The sequence below is a fragment of the Balaenoptera acutorostrata genome, chromosome 20, assembly GCF_949987535.1.
Source record: "Balaenoptera acutorostrata chromosome 20, mBalAcu1.1, whole genome shotgun sequence".
NCBI classification, from domain to species: domain Eukaryota; kingdom Metazoa; phylum Chordata; class Mammalia; order Artiodactyla; family Balaenopteridae; genus Balaenoptera; species Balaenoptera acutorostrata.
Window position 1 is genome coordinate 41,463,695 of NC_080083.1, and position 21,720 is coordinate 41,485,414.

At 45.8% G+C, this 21,720-nt stretch overlaps 1 protein-coding gene across 1 annotated transcript; it reads left to right on the forward strand.

Annotated features, from left to right (window-relative positions):
- The first annotated feature begins 18,110 nt into the window (after positions 1-18,110).
- Positions 18,111-21,462, forward strand: SOST (sclerostin). The gene is made up of 2 exons (XM_007180240.1): positions 18,111-18,327; positions 21,041-21,462. Exons 1-2 carry the CDS (start codon positions 18,111-18,113, stop codon positions 21,460-21,462), a joined length of 639 nt encoding a protein of 212 aa, XP_007180302.1.
- The last annotated feature ends 258 nt before the right edge of the window (positions 21,463-21,720 follow it).

Below are 21,720 nucleotides of genomic sequence, written 5' to 3' on the forward strand. Positions count from 1 at the left end.
TTGGCAGCAAAAATGACTCAGCCAGGCAGAAAGGAAACATGGCGGAACGTCCAAATGGAGCCTTTATTGGTGGTAGAGCAAACAAGAAGAAACAGCCTTTGTAAGGACTTTTTTAGGATGATGTCGGAATGCACAAGCACTCACACTCACACGTGTGCGTGTGCGCACATTTGTCAGAATATAGGAGTTTTGTTTTGAACACAGTCTTGTTAGCACTTGACATAATTGTCATCAGGGCAGGCGATGCAGTGCTGTCATCTTCAGGTTCCCTAATGGCAGAGGGGTGGTCCTCAGCTCTGCCCCCAGCGCTTGGCACATAGATGTCTGATAAAAGTTTGTGGAATTAAACTTTTTTTTTTTTTTGAGCACCAAATATATGCAGGGTGTTGTTCTGGTGGGTGTATCAAGCTCCCAGAAGCCTGACTTGGTGGTAGGATCACGTGCAAGGATCTGCAAAGGAGTCTTACCTGAAAGGAAATATCAGGGACTTTTGTTGAATATTTAAAATTCAGTTTTAAGTTTCAATTCAGGCAGCGTTATTACTGTATGGAGGTGGGGAATGTGCCTTTTCCAGAGTTGACCACAAGCTTCCAGCTAGGTTGAGGAGAAGCAGGTGTGCCTCGGGCTTCACACCCAGGTGTAATTGTCTCTGTCGTGGCAGAAGCAGCACCTCCGCAGCCTGGATGTCCCTTTGCTTTGTGACCTCAGCAGCCCCGAACAAACTAGAATCTGTCTTCTTTTTCAGCTACGAGGCTGCCCCAATAGACCCACCTAAGTGAAACGGCCATCCTCTCTCCACTATGTCCCTCACAGTGCTCGGATAGCTCTCGTGCTTAATCTATCTTGATCCTCACAATAACCTATTAACTTGGTAGGGCTTATTCATGTATTGTTACCTTTCAGAAAAAGAACTGGGGTTCAGAGTGAGTAGGGGTGTAGCGCTCAGGGCTGCCCAGCTCGAAGGCAGAGCTGAGGCGAGATTTCAGGTTGGCTGCTCTCTGAAGCTGAATTCTTTCTCTCATACTACACTCCTCCTCAAGAAATGAGCCCCTGAGCATGTCCGTGACCCAGCTCTTGTGCACAAGAGCCAGTTAGTTTTGTGGCCAGAGGACAGCTGTTCAAGCTGTGGTGTCGGGGGCGGCGGGGCTCTGCTCCAGGACAAGGAAGTAAAAAGCGTGGGTCCCTAACCGGGTCAGAATGTGTGGCTCTTCTTCTAGGAAACATGTAGCATCCCTAAGTCAGAGCTTTCTGCTCCACTTCCGGAAGAGGCCCAGGAGCTGGGGCTGGCTCTCTCTCCCACGCCCAGGCAGTGGTCCCTGCACAGGACAGCCACAGCTACTTAGGCCGGCTGACCAGGATCTCTTGAAGGACTCTTTGTTAGGGGTATGTCGGAGAAAAGGCCATGGGGAGAATTACTGCCTTCACTTTGGGGCTACTTTTTTGCTGATAACTTGGGTTTTCTTGATAGTCTTTAGTCCCAGAAACGCCATATTTACTTCACGAGATGTAGCTCCTCAAAATCAAATTCTATTATTTGAGCCAACACATGCCCAGCCGTGAGTGGAAAGCTGTTTCTGGATAGCTTTCTACCCCTGGGAAGTGATGGAATAGGAACTCAGGGTGCCTCTACCCCCTCCTCTGACCTGATCTCTTTCTTTGACTAGCAAACCCCTATCTAGGCCAGATGAGAGCACCAAACAGTTTTCTTCTAAATTCTAAAGCAGTACACCTTCCGCCGGCTGGTCTGTTTCCCTGCCACTCTGAGTGAGCTGGAGAGCAGAAATCACCATCTGTTAAGCAAGGGAACTCAACTTGAAGACCTCTAAGGTCCGTTTTGGCTCTGACACCGTAGGGTTCTTTAAGAATCCGCATTGATATTGACCGCCATCTGGGAATTATAGGGTGTGTGACAATATGATGACCAGCAGGTGGCGTTGTGTTCCACCCGTGGTGATGGATGCTTGGAAAAGGAATGTTGGTGCCCTTTGTGTCACAAGTTAATGATAAGATGCTAATGTTTTAATCGAAATAAGCACTGATCTTAAAATGTGAAGATATTAGCTTTTCTCGCAGGAAATTTTCTGTCATAAAACCTTCACAAAAATCACTGAAGAGCCAACAATGATGGTCCTTCCAAGTCAAGATTTTATCCTGATTGGAAAGAGAGGCCATCTCCGGCTGGGAGAGCAGATTGTTTGGAAGCTTTACTTACCTCCTGTCAGCTTTTAGGGTAATTTGATTGTGAAAGTGTGAATTTTCTGGACAGAAAAGGGGAAGATATTAAATTGGTTTAAAAAAAAGTAAGTTTAATGTCTATCACAAATCAGTGTTAAAACACTAAAACTGTAACCAAAATAAATGTCTTACATTACAAAGAAATGGTCTTTTTTGTCCTTCTTATCATAGTTGATTTTCTTTTATACTTTTATGCTTAGCTTTTGTTTGCTTTTTCTAACGTTTCAAAGTAATCATCTAAAAATTAGCCCCCCTGATTAGTTACAGGTTCCATGATGATTACATTCATTCAGTAAATATTTATTGAACATCTCTCCAGTACCAGAAATTTCCTGTGTTAGGAATAATCTTTAAAAATAATTTAATTAAAAAAAAATTCAGCTTTATTGTGGTGTAATTGACTGGAATATTCTTTTTTTTTTAAAATTTATTTATTTATTTATTTATTTTTGGCTGCGTTGGGTCTTCGTTGCTACGCGCCGGCTTTCTCTAGTTGGCGGTGAGCGGGGGCTACTCTTCGTTGCGGTGCGAGGGCGTCTCACTGTAGTGGCTTCTCTTGTTGTGGGGCAGGGGTTTAGGCAAGCGGGCTTCAGTAGTTGTGGCACATGGACTCAGTAGTTGTGGCTCACGGGCTCTAGAGCGCAGGCTCAGTAGTTGTGGCGCACGGGCTTAGTTGCACCACCGCATGTGGGATCTTCCCGGACCAGGGCTCGAACCCATGTCCCCTGCATTGGCAGGCCGATTCTTAACCACTGCGCCACTAGGGAAGTCCTGACTGGAATATTCTTGATTAGAGTGGTCCACTGCAAATGAGGGAGGTAAGATTTATGTTCCTAAGAAAGCAGGGGACAGGGGTGACAGTCTCAAGGTGGCCTCATGTGAAGATGACTGGGTGGCATTTTAGGATCTGAGTCATCCTGCAAGCAGGCAGTCCCCAACACCCCCTCCCTCCAGAAGTCTTATAAATTCCTCCCGTAGCAGTAAGCTCCTTTATGATAAGCATTGCCTTTTTTCCCTCTGAATAAAAAACTTAGAGAAAATTGGGTGCCTTTTCTCCAGACAGAAAGAGCCTGGGCAGAAAAAGAGCCTCTCTGCTCTCCAGCTCCCCATCTGCAGCAGGAAGCAATTAGACTAGCTCAGCATTTGTCAAGCTTCTTTGGCAACATAATCTTTATATTTTCACACAAAATCTTAAGGCAGGGCACTGATATATAAAACTGGTAACATGTTTTTTTAAGTGTAAGTTACACTTAAAAAACATTTTAATTAAAAAGGAAATACTGTATATATACACAGTAATAAATTCAAACAATACAAAAGGCTTAGAACAAAAAGTGAGTCTCCTACCCCAAACCTTCAATGCCTCTACCCCAGAGGAAGCCACTACTAAGTATGTCCTTACTATAAGCCCGTGTGCCACAACTACTGAGCCTGCTCTCTAGAGCCCGTGAGCCACAACTACTGAGCCCACGTGCCACAACTACTGAAGCCCACGTGCCTAGAGCCCGTGCTCTGCAATAAGAGAAGCTACTGCAATGAGAAACCCGTGCACCACAAGGAAGAGTAGCCCCTGCTCACCGCAACTAGAGAAAGCCCGCGTGCAGCAATGAACACCCAACGCAGCCATAAGTAAATAAATAAATAAATTTATTTAAAAAAAAATTCAATAGGGGGACTTCCCTGGTGCCACAGTGGATAGGACTCCACGCTCCCAGTGCAGGGGGCCCGGGTTCGATCCCTGGTCGGGGAAATGGATCCCACATGCAGGCTGCAACTAAGAGTTCGCATGCCATAACTAAGGAGCTGGCAAGCTGCAAGTAAGGAGCCCTGGAGCCACAACTAAGGAGCCTGCCTGCCGCAACTAAGACCCGGTGCAACCAAATAAATAAATTTTTTTTAAAAAATAAATAGGGGCTTCCCTGGTGGCGCAGTGGCTGAGAATCTGCCTGCCAATGCAGGGGACACGGGTTCGAGCCCTGGTCTGGGAAGATCCCACATGCCATGGAGCAACTGGGCCCGTGAGCCACAACTACTGAGCCTGCGCGTCTGGAGCCTGTGCCCCGCAACGGGAGGGGCCGCGATAGTGAAAGGCCCGTGCACCGCGATGAAGAGCGGCCCCCACTTGCCGCAACTAGAGAAAGCCCTCACACGAAAACTAAGAGACCCAACACAGTCATAAATAAATAAATAAAATAAATAAATAAAGTATTAAATAAATAAATAAATAAATAAATAAATTCAGTTTAAGGGACTTCCCTGGCAGTCCAGTGGTTAAGACTCCACACTTCCACTGCAGAGGGCCTGGGTTTGATCCCTGGTCGGGGAACTAAGATCCCGCATGCCACATGGTATGGCCAAATATATAAATAAATTCAATTAAAAAAAATTTAACAGGGGGATTAACCAAGATGGCGGAGTAGAAGGACGTGCTCTCACTCCCTCTTGCGAGAGCACCAGAATCACAACTGGCTGCTGGACAATCATTGACAGGAAGACCCTGGACTTCACCAAGGAGGATACCCCACGTCCAAGGACAGAGGAGAAGCCACAGTGAGACGGTAGGAGGGGCGCAATCAGAGTAAAATCAAATCCCATAACTGCTGGGTGGGTGACTCACAGACTGGCGAACACTTATACCACAGAAGTCCACCCACTGGAGTGAAGGTTCTGAGCCCCACATCAGGCTTCCCAACCTGGGGGTCCGGCAACGGGAGGAGGAATTCCTAGAGAATCAGACTTTGAAGTCTAGTAGGAATTGATTGCAGGACTGTGACAGGACTGGGGGAAACAGAGACCCCACTCTTGGAGGGCACACACAAAGTAATGTGTGCATCGGGACCCAGGGGAAGGAGCAGTGACCCTGGGGGAGACTGAACCAGACGTACCTGCTGGTGTTGGGGGTCTCCTGCAGAGGCAGGTGGTGGCTCTGTTTCACCGTGGGGATAAGGACACTGGCAGCAGAGGTCCTGGGAAGTTCTCCTTGGCGTGAGCCCTCCCAGAGTCTGTCATTAACCCCACCAAAGAGCACGGGTAGGCTCCAGTGTTGGGTTGCCTCAGGCAAAACAACCAACAGGGAGGGAACCCAGCCCCACCCATCAACAGTCAAGTGGATTAAGGTTTTACTGAGCTCTGACCGCCACAGCAACAGTCAGCTCTACCCATCACCAGAGCCTCCCATCAAGCCTCTTAGATAGCCTCAACCACCAGAGGGCAGACAACAGAAGCAAGAAAAACTACAATCCTGCAGCCTGTGGACCAAAAACCACAGTTACAGAAAGACAGAGAAGATGAAAAGGCAGAGGGCTATGTACCAGATGAAGGAACAAGAAAAAACCCCAGAAAAACAACTAAATGAAGTGGAGATAGGCAACCTTCCAGAAAAAGAATTCAGAATAATGATAGTGAAGATGATCCAGGACCTCGGAATAAGAATGGAGGCAAAGATTGAGAAGATGCAAGAAATGATTAACAAAGACCTAGAAGAATTAAAGAACAAACAAACAGAGATGACCAATACAATAACTGAAATGAAAACTACACTAGAAGGAATCAATAGCAGAATAACTGAGGCAGAAGAACGGATAAGTGACCTGGAAGACAGAATGGTGGAATTCACTGCTGCGGAACAGACTAAAGAAAAAAGAATGAAAAGAAATGAAGACAGCCTAAGAGACCTCTGGGACAACATTAAACGCAACAACATTCGCATTATAGGGGTCCCAGAAGGAGAAGAGAGAGAGAAAGGACCAGAGAAAATATTTGAAGAGATTATAGTCGAAAACTTCCCTAACATGGGAAAGGAAATAGCCACCCAAGTCCAGGAAGCGCAGAGAGTCCCATACAGGATAAACCCAAGGAGAAACACGCCGAGACACATAGTAATGAAAGTGGCAAAAATTAAAGACAAAGAAAAATTACTGAAAGCAGCAAGGGAAAAACGACAAATAACATACAAGGGAACTCCCATAAGGTTAACAGCTGATTTCTCAGCAGAAACTCTGCAAGCCAGAAGGGAGTGGCATGATATACTTAAAGTGATGAAAGGGAAGAACCTACAACCAAGATTACTCTACCCAGCAAGGATCTCATTTAGATTTGATGGAGAAATCAAAAGCTTTACAGACAAGCAAAAGCTAAGAGAATTCAGCACCACCAAACCAGCTCTACAACAAATGCTAAAGGAACTTCTCTAAGTGGGAAACACAAGAGAAGAAAAGGACCTACAAAAACAAACCCAAAACAATTAAGAAAATGGTCATAGGAACATACATATCGATAATTACCTTAAACGTGAATGGATTAAATGCCCCAACCAAAAGACATAGACTGGCTGAATGGATACAAAAACAAGACCCATATATATGCTGTCTACAAGAGACCCACTTCAGACCTAGGGACGCATACAGACTGAAAGTGAGGGGATGGAAAAAGATATTCCATGCAAATGGAAATCAAAAGAAAGCTGGAGTAGCTATACTCATATCAGATAAAATAGACTTTAAAATAAAGAATGTTACAAGAGACAAGGAAGGACACTACATAATGATCCAGGGATCAATCCAAGAAGAAGATATAACAATTATAAATATATATGCACCCAACATAGGAGCACCTCAATACATAAGGCAACTGCTAACAGCTATAAAAGAGGAAATCAACAGTAACACAATAATAGTGGGGGACTTTAACACCTCACTTACACCAATGGACAGATCATCCAAAATGAAAATAAATAAGGAAACAGAAGCTTTAAATGACACAATAGACCAGATAGATTTAATTGATATATATAGGACATTCCACCCAAAAACGGCAGATTACACGTTCTTCTCAAGTGCGCACGGAACATTCTCCAGGATAGATCACATCTTGGGTCACAAATCAAGCCTCAGTAAATTTAAGAAAATTGAAATCATATCAAGCATCTTTTCTGACCACAACGCTATGAGATTAGAAATGAATTACAGGGAAAAAAACGTAAAAAAGACAAACACATGGAGGCTAAACAATACGTTACTAAATAACCAAGAGATCACTGAAGAAATCAAACAGGAAATAAAAAAATACCTAGAGACAAATGACAATGAAAACACGACGACCCAAAACCTATGGGACGCAGCAAAAGCGGTTCTAAGAGGGAAGTTTATAGCTATACAAGCCTACCTAAAGAAACAAGAAAAATCTCAAGTAAACAATCTAACCTTACACCTAAAGAAACTAGAGAAAGAAGAACAAACAAAACCCAAAGTTAGCAGAAGGAAAGAAATCATAAAGATCAGAGCAGAAATAAATGAAATAGAAACAAAGAAAACAATAGCAAAGATCAATAAAACTAAAAGTTGGTTCTTTGAGAAGATAAACAAAATTGATAAGCCATTAGCCAGACTCATCAAGAAAAAGAGGGAGAGGACTCAAATCAATAAAATCAGAAATGAAAAAGGAGAAGTTACAACAGACACCGCAGAAATACAAAACATCCTAAGAGACTACTACAAGCAACTTTATGCCAATAAAATGGACAACCTGGAAGAAATGGACAAATTCTTAGAAAGGTATAACCTTCCAAGACTGAATCAGGAAGAAACAGAAAATATGAACAGACCAATCACAAGTAATGAAATTGAAACTGTGATTAAAAATCTTCCAACAAACAAAAGTCCAGGACCAGATGGCTTCACAGGTGAATTCTATCAAACATTTAGAGAAGAGCTAACACCCATTCTTCTCAAACTCTTCCAAAAAATTGCAGAGGAAGGAACACTCCCAAACTCATTCTATGAGGCCACCATCACCCTGATCCCAAAACCAGACAAAGACACTACAAAAAAAGAAAATTACAGACCAATATCACTGATGAATATAGATGCAAAAATCCTCAACAAAATACTAGCAAACAGAATCCAACAACACATTAAAAGGATCATACACCACGATCAAGTGGGATTTATCCCAGGGATGCAAGGATTCTTCAATATACGCAAATCAATCAATGTGATACACCATATTAACAAATTGAAGAATAAAAACCATATGATCATCTCAATAGATGCAGAAAAAGCTTTTGACAAAATTCAACACCCATTTATGATAAAAACTCTCCAGAAAGTGGGCATAGAGGGAACCTACCTCAACATAATAAAGGCCATATATGACAAACCCACAGCAAACATCATTCTCAATGGTGAAAAACTGAAAGCATTTCCTCTAAGATCAGGAACGAGACAAGGATGTCCACTCTCACCACTATTATTCAACATAGTTCTGGAAGTCCTAGCCACGGCAATCAGAGAAGAAAAAGAAATAAAAGGAATACAAATTGGAAAAGAAGAAGTAAAACTGTCACTGTTTGCGGATGACATGATACTATACATAGAGAATCCTAAAACTGCCACCAGAAAACTGCTAGAGCTAATTAATGAATATGGTAAAGTTACAGGTTACAAAATTAATGCACAGAAATCTCTTGCATTCCTATACACTAATGATGAAAAATCTGAAAGAGAAATTATGGAAACACTCCCATTTACCATTGCAACAAAAAGAATAAAATACCTAGGAATAAACCTACCTAGGGAGACAAAAGACCTGTATGCAGAAAACTATAAGACACTGATGAAAGAAATTAAAGATGATACCAACAGATGGAGAGATATACCATGTTCTTGGATTGGAAGAATCAACATTGTGAAAATGAGTATACTACCCAAAGTAATCTACAGATTCAATGCAATCCCTATCAAATTACCAATGGCATTTTTTACGGAACTAGAACAAATCATCTTAAAATTTGTATGGAGACACAAAAGACCCCGAATAGCCAAAGCAGTCTTGAGGCAAAAAAATGGAGCTGGAGGAATCAGACTCCCTGACTTCAGACTATACTACAAAGCTACAGTAATCAAGACAATATGGTACTGGCACAAAAACAGAAACATAGATCAATGGAACAAGATAGAAAGCCCAGAGATTAACCCACGCACCTATGGTCAACTAATCTATGACAAAGGAGGCAAAGATATACAATGGAGAAAAGACAGTCTCTTCAATAAGTGGTGCTGGGAAAACTGGACAGCTACATGTAAACGAATGAAATTAGAATACTCCCTAACACCATACACAAAAATAAACTCAAAATGGATTAGAGACCTAAATATAAGACTGGACACTATAAAACTCTTAGAGGAAAACATAGGAAGAACACTCTTTGACATAAATCACAGCAAGATCTTTTTTGATCCACCTCCTAGAGTAATGGAAATAAAAACAAAAATAAACAAGTGGGACCTAATGAAACTTCAAAGCTTTTGCACAGCAAAGGAAACCATAAACAAGACGAAAAGACAACCCTCAGAATGGGAGAAAATATTTGCAAATGAATCAACGGACAAAGGATTAATCTCCAAAATATATAAACAGCTCATTCAGCTCAATATCAAAGAAACAAACACCCCAATCCAAAAATGGGCAGAAGACCTAAATAGACATTTCTCCAAAGAAGACATACAGACGGCCACGAAGCACATGAAAAGATGCTCAACATCACTAATTATTAGAGAAATGCAAATCAAAACTACAATGAGGTATCACCTCACTCCTGTTAGAATGGGCATCATCAGAAAATCTACAAACAACAAATGCTGGAGAGGGTGTGGAGAAAAGGGAACCCTCTTGCACTGTTGGTAGGAATGTAAATTGATACAGCCACTATGGAGAACAATATGGAGGTTCCTTAAAAAACTAAAAATAGAATTACCATATGACCCAGCAATCCCACTACTGGGCATATACCCAGAGAAAACTGTAATTCAAAAAGACACATGCACCCGAATGTTCATTGCAGCACTATTTACAATAGCCAGGTCATGGAAGCAACCTAAATGCCCATCAACAGACGAATGGATAAAGAAGTTGTGGTACATATATACAATGGAATATTACTCAGCCATAAAAAGGAACGAAATTGAGTCATTTGTTGAGACGTGGATGGATCTAGAGACTGTCATACAGAGTGAAGTAAGTCAGAAAGAGAAAAACAAATATCGTATATTAATGCATGTATGTGGAACCTAGAAAAATGGTACAGATGAGCCAGTTTGCAGGGCAGAAGTTGAGACGCAGATGTAGAGAATGGACATATGGACACCAAGGGGGGAAAACGGCGGTGAGGTGGGGATGGTGGTGTGCTGCATTGGGCGATTGGGATTGACATGTATACACTGATGTGTATAAAACTGATGCCTAATAAGAACCTGCAGTATAAAAAAACAAACAAAACAACTAATACTAAACTTTCATTGGGTTATTTGTATGGAAATATGTTAATATAAATGTTTCAGACATTACATGAAGTTTCTAAAAATCTTATATTTGTATTTGTATGGAAATATGTATGGAAATATGTTAATATAAATGTTTCAGACATTACATGAAATTTCTAAAAATCTTATATTTGTATTTGTATGGAAATATGTATGGAAATATGTTAATATAAATGTTTCAGACATTACAGGAAACTTCTAAAAATCTTATATGTTCTGGTATAATGTTATAAGTAATAATCCTAGTTATTACTTTAAAATGTATATCTCAGGAATAACTAATTTTCTTGTCAACTGCATTATTATGAACTTTCATCAAATCTTTAACCATGGTCATTTTTAAGTCTTTTGTCATTTACAGACAGTTCTGGGTGTACTCTGATGATTTTGCAAATATGTTCCTATAAAAGGGTTTCATCTTCAAGAAATTCATGGAAAAGACTCTGACAAGTACAGGTTTCTGGTAACTGACTGTACTGCTGAACTGAATGAATAAGCATTTTCAGAACTCTAATGAAAAACTGATGAACTCATAAAAGTGCTACAATATCCACACAGAGACGCCACTGCTGGACCTCATGAACGACGCGCTTATCATCGCCAAGCTGAAAGGATTTGATGTATTCAATGCGCTAGATTTGATGGAAAATAAGACATTCTTAGAAAAACTCAAGTTTGGCATAGGCGATGGCAATTTACAGTATTACTTGTACAACTGGAGGTGTCCAGGGACAGAGTCCGAAAAGGTTGGACTCGTATTACAGTAGATGGATATTTCTATTTCTAGAACTCTGATGTCATCATTTGTTAATATCCTAGTTAATGATTCCTGGAACTGCCATTCCAAAGAATAAAAGCACAACCTAAGTGACATCGAAGTGTCAGTAACAGAAAAGATGGAAAAACATCCACTGGTGACCAATAGAACACATTTCTAGCTAGAATGTTAACATTCATCCTTTTTTTCACTGTTGACCCATTTGTAGGAGGGATGGAAGGAGGATACAAAGAGCACATTCCTCTAATTTTCAACCTTCTGACTGTCTCTCAATGAAGAGAAGGTACTTGTCCCTCTCTAGAAAAATGGGCCGCTTTTCTGTGGATTGAACAGAATCACAGAATCGTGTAAGAAAATCTTTGCCATTGTGTGGAGATAAACTGCTGCCTTTCTGTTTATTAAGTGGGGGTCTGTGGGTCCATGTAGCAGAATGAGGGAGCCATGTGGAAAGGGCTTACTTATGTCACTGCACATGATCTCATCGGGAACCTCTATGGAGCCAGCATTTCTGTAACGCAGAGATGAGTGGTGGGTGTTAAAGTGAAGAGTGAGATAAAAATGTGCTGGTTGGGGGCTTCCCTGGTGGCGCAGTGGTTGAGAATCCGCCTGCCAATGCAGGGGCACGGGTTCGAGCCCTGGTCCAGGAAGATCCCACATGCCGCGGAGCAACTAAGCCCGTGCACCACAACTACTGAGCCTGCGCATCTGGAGCCTGTGCTCCGCAACAAGAGAGGCCGTGATAGTGAGAGGCCCGCGCACCGCGATGAAGAGTGGCCCCCGCTCACCGCAACTGCAGAAAGCCCTCGCACAGAAACGAAGACCCAACACAGCCAAATATAAATATAAAAATAAATTAATTAATTAAAAAATAAAAAGATAGGCCTAGAGCTACAGAAATTAAAAAAAAAAATGTACTGGTTGACTATTTCTCTAGAAGCAAAGTTGCCAAATCAATAAACACACAAATGGGTACTTTGATCTTCAGCAGGTTTGTGGATTGGTTCCAAAGCAAGGTTTGGGGCAAGCATTAAGTGTGTTCTCTGAAGAGCACACACCCCTGACAAACTAGACTGTTCTGCTCCTGCAGAGACTCTTTTCTTCTCAGCAACAGCCAGGATACGAGAGGAAAAGAAAAATCAAAGCCCTTAAGTCAGAAGACATGCCCAGCGGAGTTTATTAGTGCCATCAGGACACTGATAATTTGAATGTTTTTTATTACTTATGCAGAATTGCACATATTCCTTTATCCTGACTCTAATTTATCATGAAAGCTGTCGTGCTCTAGGAAGATGTCTTATTTGTAAATGTCTTGTGGTTTTGTTACTGATGGTGTTTTTATCTAGGATTTGAAAAACCAAGTTTCTCGGTGTACATAGATAATGTATATATCACCAATAGCCCAAGGGGAAGAAGATGCTGGACAAGGCCACCTAAAATGGCCTCAACTCAAATACCACAAAGCAGATACTTCTTCCTGCCTTTATGTACCAGTGCCTAGGCTGTTCAGTCCAGAAAAACCTAATTACCTTCGACAACAGGATGCCCTTCCTTCATGTTACAAGTAGTCAAAGGACACAATCATACCTTATAAAAGCCAGGCAGGAGCTAGCACACTGTGGCCCATAAGCTAAACTCAGCACATCACCTGTTTTTGTACAGCCCACGAGCTAAGAATGGTGTTTACATTTTTGAATGGTTGAGGAGAAAAAAAAAAAATGTTTTGTGACACATAAAAATTACAGGAAATTCAGATTTCAGCATCCATAAATAAAGTTTTATGGGAACAAGGCCTCATTCATTCATGTGTTGCCTGTACGTGGCAGGCAGAGTTGAGTTGTTCCGACAGAGACTATGGACCCAAAGGCCTAAACTTGGCCCTTTAGGGAAAAAGTTCTATTGCCCCTGATTTCCTCTGAAAATCAGAAAGCCTCTTTCCGCAGCTTCCCGTCATCCTGAAGGCCACCCCACAGCCGTGGCACCCTGGGACCTCCACTAGGGGGCATGCGTGGGCTCCGAAGTCGTCCTTAATTTAGGACAGCACTGTGTTCCTTCTCGAAGACGCAAGGGAAGACTTCTCCTATAGGATGATTCAAACCCAACTGCGTTACCTTTTTTTTTCCTAACGTGAGGAGGATGCCTGCAGAAGCAAAAGTGAACCAATTCACTGAAACGCCAGAATTAAGCAAACAAGATTTTTAACATAATCCAGAGTCGAGGCTCCAGTTGGGATTTACGTTCCACTCGTTTTTATGGCAGTCTTACATGAAGCAGGTTTTCGAATAATTGCAGGATTGTCCTTCAGAAGTTGTGTCACGGGCTCACCTCATGACAAAACTGTGGCATTGTTCCTCTCTCCACTTACAGAATTGCAGTTAAGAGAGTTCATGTTCTTTTACTCAGTAATTTTTAAGTACAGTAATTTATAAATTATTAGCACATTTGCCGCCTTATAATGCCTCTTTATAACTTACGCATGTTACCAATGAGCATTTTAAAGTAGAAAATCAGTACAGCTGCTTGTGTTTATAAAGTAGCCATTAGAACTAAATTTCAATGCAATATACAGTGTCTTACAGATTCAAAAAGCCCACACCACCCCGTGTCCTTTGTCAGTAATGGAAATGCTCTGGTCCATGACGTATCCTTGCCCACACACCCCGCCTTTTTTTGGTCAAGATGGCATTCAGTAAATTTAAAAGGAGGTGGCATAATCCACAGATCAACCAGAATTTAGGCTGAAAATAAACTTTGGCAAGCCAGTACCTTCCCCGTGAATTGCAGAAAGCACCTTTACCAAACACATGCTGTAAAGAGCAGATACTTTAACATAGAGCATTGACTCTGCTCCATACACTAACACGAGTGACCCCTGTCATGGCAGACCCACCTCTGAGCACCCAAGCTCCTCCGCTTATTTTTTTATTCTCTTACTGCTTTATTTCACCTAATTACCATCATACTTTGGATACATGCTAAAGTCCCAAGGAAGTAAGTTAACCGTGTAAAGGGGTGAATTCTAACTAGTCAGAATACCTTATCTGGCAATTTTGATAAATGTTTAGCCTTTCTCCCAAGCCCACGCTTAGGCCTGCCTACAAAGAAAGGCAAACTGACAGTAAAAAATAATAATGTATTTTTTCTGAGGACAATGTATTGCTTGGCATTTACTATCTTTCCTTTACAACTGCTGGTGCACCTGCCATCCAGTTTCATCTCCCCCGCCAACTAGAACCGTGTTTGTGTGGCCTGTTTGCCAAGTTTGGATAGAAAGATGTCCAGCGTTGCAGGATAGATGTTCCTGCTCACAAGCATTGTGCCAGCCTTTTAAATAGTGAATTTATACAAGCATGGACATTAGTTTCAATAAACTTTTGATACTCATAAAAAAAAAAAAAAAATTTAACAGCCCAAACCCAGGGTTGGCAGCCTTTTGGAGAAACATGCTGTTATGGATTGAACTGTGTTCCTCCAAAATTCATATGTTGAATCCAAGGACTTCAGATCGTGACCTTATTTGGAAGTAGGGTCGTTGCAGATGTAATTAGTTGAGATGAGGTCATGAGTGTGGGCGCTAATCCAATATGACTGATGTCCTCATAAGAAGGCGGAATTAGGACACAGACGTGCACACAGGGAGGACACCACGTGAAGATGAAGGTAGAGATCGGGGCCGGGGGGAAGCTTCTGCAAACCAAGGAATGCCGAAGATTGCCAGCAAGCCCCCATAAGTTAGGGGAGCGGCACAGAACACTCTTCCTCGCAGCCCTCAGAAGGAACCAACCCTGCCAACACTTTGATCTCAGACTTCAGCCTCCAGAAACTATGAGACAATAAATTTCTGTTGTTTAAGCTACCCAATCTGTGGTACTTTGTTTCAGCAGCCCTAGCAAACTAAGGCACATGCCCACTTGTATGTTGCCCATGGGCCTGGGGACTGTTTATCCTCTCAGACCCAGAATTCACTTCTGAAATAACCCTACGGTTAAAATAAAATACTTTGTGGAATACTACTCAGCAATAAAAAGGAAAAAATTGCTGATACATGCAACAACTCAAATGAATCTCCAGGGAATGATGCTGAGTGAAAAACGCCAGTCCTAAAAGGTTACATCATGACTGATTCCATTTATATAACATTTATTTGAAGTGACAGAACTGTAGAAATAGAGAACAGATTAGTGGTACCATAGGTTAGGAGTGAAGGGGAAGGGTATGCTTATAAAAGGGCAATGAGATCAGAGTTGTTCTTTGTCTTGACTGTGATGGTGGTTACTTGAACCAACACGTGATAAAGTTGCATAGAAACACACACACACACACACACACACACGTACAAATAACACTGGGGAAATCTGAATAAGACTGGTGGATTGTATCAATGTTAGTATCCTGGTTTTTGCAAGATGTTACCATTGAGAGAAACTGGGCAAAGGGAACAGGGAATTTTCTCTGTATTAATTCTTACAAGTGCATGTGAATTTACAATGACCCCAAAATAAAAAGTTTAATTCAAAAAAATGACTTTGTCCGAGGATGTTCATAGCATCCCTACTGAGGATAGAGGAGCATCGGAAATAACCTAAACTACCCACAACAGAAGTCAGCTAAAGCCCTGAGGGTTTAACCCTGGGGAGTGTTGTCTAGCTCTGAACAATGACAAGTTTGTGGACTGAATAAATATAAAACTGAATTAGCGTTACGTGAAAAAGCAGATGGCATCACAGCAGGTTCTCTCTGAGCCATTTTGTGAAAAGCATGGCTATACCTTGGCAGAGAGTTAATTCAAAAGGATGGAGATAATTTAGAAGTTCAAGTCCACTGGATCCTTCTTTTCCTTCTCCTTCTTCTTCTCTCTACCTCTCGCTCTCTCTTTAAACATTACTTCAGTTTCAAATAAAATGGTAACAATAAAATGAAACGAAATCCTGAGCTTTGCCATCCTCTGATCGTTGGCTCCTCCTTCCGTCTCCAGCAGGTGGCAGAAGTATTCCAAGGATGGTCCCCACGGTCTCCGCTTCCTGTGGATGAGCTGCAGATCCCAACAGCAGGTGGGGCTCCAGCATCAGTCCCGCCAACTCAAGGAATCCAGACGTCAGAACTGCCCTCTCCGAAATCCAGGGCAAGAAGGCAGTTGTCCGGCCACAATGGGGTTAACGGTCCACATTCCAGAGGAAGGGAATAGGAGGCTGGAGGGTCACAGACAAAGGGAGAGGGTTCGGAGGGCCCCCTTCTCACAACATCACCAGCTCTGTTGGGAGAGATAGATCACCCGCAACAATGGCCACAGCTGTTTTCGTCTGCCCTGAAGGAAACTGACTTAGGAAGCAGGTATCAGAGAGGGCCCTTCCTGCAGGGGCTTCTGTCTGGCTTGTAAAACTGTCAGAGCAGCTGCATTCATGTGTCGAGTGATGGATGATGGAAAGGAGGGACAGAAGGCCGCAGATGGACACGGCGACTTACAAGTCGAGGCAGGTGGCAGAGGCTTTGCAGAGGCTCTGCAGGTGGGGTGCACTGATTCATTGCCCACTGAAAATACCAAGGGACCTGGGCCACAGCCCGCTTCCCAGCCTCCTTCAGGGCCAGGAGTGGGTGCGCCTCCTCAAACAATCTGTCTGCAATGAAAGCTTCCGCTGGCCCTCTTTCCTTGTCCTGCATCTCAGGTGTGAACATTCCTCCCCCGGGCCCCTCTTTCTTCTCTGGGGCCAAGGTAGCAATTCCTTTTGGGTTCTCTGTGGCTAGCTGGACCTGGGATGGCTTCACAGAATGCACCCGTGCTATGCACCAATAAGGTTTTCCATATAGGACTCAAAGCTGGTTTTGAAAAATGTAATGGGCTGGGAGACAAGAAAAAAAAAATATCAGCACTAAAAATGCTGGCTTTCACTTTTGCTAAGAAAAGGGGTTTTGTGTTCTCCACTCCTACCCACAGCCTGGCCCAGGAAATAACTGCCTTTGGCCCATCAGCCTGCCAAGAAGTGCCTGTCACCAAGCACAGGATCCCCGAGGAGCATGAGCTGAGTTTTCCTCCTTGTCTCCATCACCAGAGCCTGTTGACTTCTCATGCTGGCCTTGAAACCAGAATCCCTGCCCCCTCAGCCAAGTGGAAGCCCTAGCTGTGGTCCTCCAGTTTTCCCTCTTGCCTTCCAGAGGGATGACAAGAGGGGCTTTCCTGGTCAGGATAATTGATGCTGAGCTGCATGGGGTTGGGACCAATGAGATTTCTTTAAAAGTAGCCTTCTGCCTCTGCCTGGGTCCGTGAGGGCCAAATAGACACCCCTAGGGCCGTTTTATTTTGGTAGGGTGACAAATGAACTTGGCCTGAGAAATGGGATCGGCTGGGCTAAGACCTGTGGAGAACTCGGAGCTGCTGTTTTCTATGTTAAGTTGGTCCAAAGTTTGTTTCGAGGAAGCCCGAGGGGCCCAGGGAGGTAGAGATTAGGAGCTGGAGCTCATTTTGATATCTGAAAACCGCAGCCGCCTGCACGCAGGAGGCTCTGAGAGCAGGCTTGCCTCACACGCCCCCTCACTGTGGGTCACCTGGGAGAACCAGCAGCAATTTGGGAGATTTCTGAGCTCAAGGAGGAGTCTTTGGGGAGGGCTTTCTCGGAGCACACCCCGTTCCCTCCCCCTGGGCTGAGGGAAGCATGGGACCAGCCCTGCCCCAGCCTGTCCTCATTGGCTGGCATGAGGCAGAGGGGGCTTTAAAAAGGCAAACGAGTCTGGGCTGGGGACCGGAGCCTGTGCTACTGGAAGGCCGGGTGCCCCCTCCAGCTGGTACCATGCAGCTCTCTCTTGCCCTGTGTCTCGTCTGCCTGCTGGTACACGCAGCCTTCCGCGTGGTGGAGGGCCAGGGGTGGCAGGCCTTCAAGAATGATGCCACGGAAATCATCCCCGAGCTGGGCGAGTACCCCGAGCCTCCACCAGAGCTGAACAACAAGACCATGAACCGGGCAGAAAACGGAGGGCGGCCTCCCCACCACCCCTTTGAGACCAAAGGTATGGGATGGAGGAGAGCCTTTTCAGCCTAAGGGTCCTGGGAGGGTTCTCTTTGGGAGGTTTTGAAGACTGGGGTAGACTGTCAGTCGCTGCCAGCACCAATGGAGGGACCATCTTGCCTGTAGGCAGGGTAAGGATGGCATGCCAGCGTAGCCCTGGAATTCAAGTGCAAGGGCGTGGGGCTGGTAGGGGGCTGGCAGTGAGAGATCAGAGCAGGAAGGAGGCTGAGGTGGTGAGGGACAGCCTCAGGGGCTCGGAAAAGAGATTTCAAAGAATCCCCTCCTGAGAAGAGAGGAGCAGGGTCCAGCTGCTGACACCACTGGGGAGGAAATAAGGCAAGGGGGCCTCACATCATCTATGAGCACCTGCTGGATGCAGATACTACATGGGCTGTGCCTGAACCATACCCTGGGGAGCTCCCAAGTTGAAGGTGAAGAAACGGAGGCTTCAGTGAACTAGTAGCTTGTTAGTGAGTAGAGAGCTGAGATTTGAAGTCAGTTTGATCCAATTACAAGACAACCCTGGTGGGGGACTGTGTGGGGGGCATCGGAGGCCGAAAGCCAGAGCAAATCCCTGCAAAGCAGTGGGAAAGGACACCAAAGAGGCACCCCTTCAGCTCCCACCACCCATGGTCTACCCAGTGAGCTGGCACTTGAGGGAACGGGAGCTGCAGGCACAGTTTTAGCTTCTGACCTGGGTGGTAACTGGGTCCAGGCCCTGGAGGGAAGGCAGCATCCTCTGTGCAGGGCGTGGACACAGGTGGCAGCATCTGTCCTGAATCCCCACCCCAGACCCTGACTTGCCTCCTTCCTGGGAGGGACCCTGACCCTAGCGGAAAGGCAGTGGCCCCAGTGGAGGGCACACCTGGGTTCCTGGTCACGTCTGCACATAGAAGCCTGGGGGGGCAGTGTACACAGCTGGCTCTGCAGCTGGCAGGAATGGCTGGGGGCGGGGGCTGGAATGACACTTCAGAGTGAGGCCCTCTGGCTATGGTCCAGGTGGGAGAGGAGTCCACTGCCCAGGCCCCTGCATCCCATCCTGCCCTGCCTCACAAGCAGCTGGGAATGGGGGTCTGCAAAGGGCACCCCCCCAAGGAGGCCTCTCCCCTGCTTCTGCCCAGGGAAGGTCAACTAAGCTCAAGCAATGGACTGTAGGGGACCCAAGCACAAGATGTCCTCCCTGGGCTCCCATGAGAGCTACAGGCCCGGAGGAAGCCACGCGCTCAAAACAAAGTCGCCCTTTGCAGAGGAAGTGCCTAACCTAGGGGTACTATTCTTGGAAAGCCCCAAAGCCTCCTCCCCTGGGCAAACAGGCCATGCCCACACACCACCCCTGGGGCTTGGGAGCAGAGGTGAGGATGCCAAACCAACCCAGAAACCAGGAGGCCAGCCGTGGGAGAGAAGGAACCCCGACATCTCCCCTGCTGTGCTTGTTCTCACGGGGGTGGCGGTGGGGGGGGGGGTGGCCTTCTTTGCCTCCTCTCTGGCTTTGGACTTAGGACTATTTTTCATCCCTTTGTGTCACATTGGAACTGTCCCTATGAGACCCTTGGGGACAGACAAGTGCTCACATGAGGACAAGCTGTTTAAAAAAGCTCCCACCCATCTAAGCCCACACTAGGAGACATGACCAAGGTGTCTTCGGGGACAAAGCCAGGCCTTAGAGCCCAAACTTTCTCTGCCCAGGAAGCAAGCCTGTGCCACCACTGGGTGTCCATCAAATGTCACAGAAGAGATTCGCCCAGCATGGTGCCTGGTACACAGCACGTGCTTAATAAATGTTTGTGGCGGCCAAAGCTGTAGGTTTTCAGTCAGAGCTTGGTCTCCCTCTGGTAGGGAAGTAACCATAGTAAAAATAGTAAAAAGCAGCCCTTTGTCCCCCACCCAGCATCCCTCGGTGCTCGGGCACACCGCTTCCACCCCTGTGGGAGCTGAGAAGCTCTGGGACCCCAGAGGAGCAGACTCAGGAGACCGGCTCTGCCTATCCGGAAAGAGCTTTTCCCTCTCTGGACCTCGGTGTCCACAGTGATAATGAGGGGGTTGGACATGCTGCCATTGGCTCCTTTCAAGTCTAATGACTTCAGTCTCCTCTTCACCTCCCCTTCCATCCTTCTTCTCAGTAGCTGCCCTGATTTATTATCTTCAATTAACCCCTACTCCTTTTTCCATCCCCCGACCCCCAGTATCCCCTCCCAACCGGCTGGAAAAGGAATTTGGGAGAAGCCAGAGCCATTCAGAGAATGTGGCTAATACCTACCCTACTGAGGCCAGGGGCCCTGTGGCACAGATGTGACTTAAGTCTGGCAAAGAGGGCCCCCTTGGAGAGGAATAATAATAACATAATAACAGTCAACACTTCCAGCTCTTAGTATGTTCCAGGCAGTGTCCCCTGCATTATAGATGTAATGGATTAGCTCACTGAATCTTCAAGACAACCCATTTTACAGATAGGAAGCACAGAGAGGTTAAGTAACTAGTCCAAGGTCACACAGTCATGGAGCTGATATTTGAACTGAAGCAATCACTTGGCTCCAAAGTTTTAGGGGGAGAGGGTGGATCGGAGATCTTTCCCCCCAACTCCAGAGTACCTGGGCCCTTCCCATAATAGATCCCCAGAGGCAAAAGCACCTGGGGAGAGGCAGGTTTGGAAGAGGCGGAGTGGTTTGGAGGGAGGCGGGACGGATGGTCGCCCTCACGCGCGCTTCTCTCCGCAGACGCCTCCGAGTACAGCTGCCGCGAGCTGCACTTCACCCGCTACTTGACGGACGGGCCGTGCCGCAGCGCCAAGCCGGTCACCGAGCTGGTGTGCTCGGGCCAGTGCGGCCCGGCGCGCCTGCTGCCCAACGCCATCGGCCGCGGCAAGTGGTGGCGCCCGAGCGGGCCCGACTTCCGCTGCATCCCCGACCGCTACCGCGCGCAGCGGGTGCAGCTGCTGTGTCCGGGCGGCGCGGCACCGCGCGCGCGCAAGGTGCGCCTGGTGGCCTCGTGCAAATGCAAGCGCCTCACCCGCTTCCACAACCAGTCCGAGCTCAAGGACTTCGGGCCGGAGGCCGCCCGGCCACAGAAGGGCCGGAAGCCGCGGCCCCGCGCCGGGGGCGCCAAAGCCAACCGGGCCGAGCTGGAGAACGCCTATTAGAGCCCGCCCGCCGCGCCGCGCCCCCAGCGGGCGCCCCCGACCCAGGCGCCCCAGGTTTCCGCCCCTTGCGCGCGCGGTTTGATCGTTTGTGTTACACTTTAAATACCTGCAACCCAGGGCCGGGGGCTGAAACCTTCCCGGCTGCAGGCCCTGGGGATCCGGGTGTCAGCAAAGCCCCCCAACCCCCCGCCTGCCGAGGGGGTCCCCAGGGGCAGGGGAGGGAGCTGAGAGTCACAGACACTGAGCCACGCAACCCCG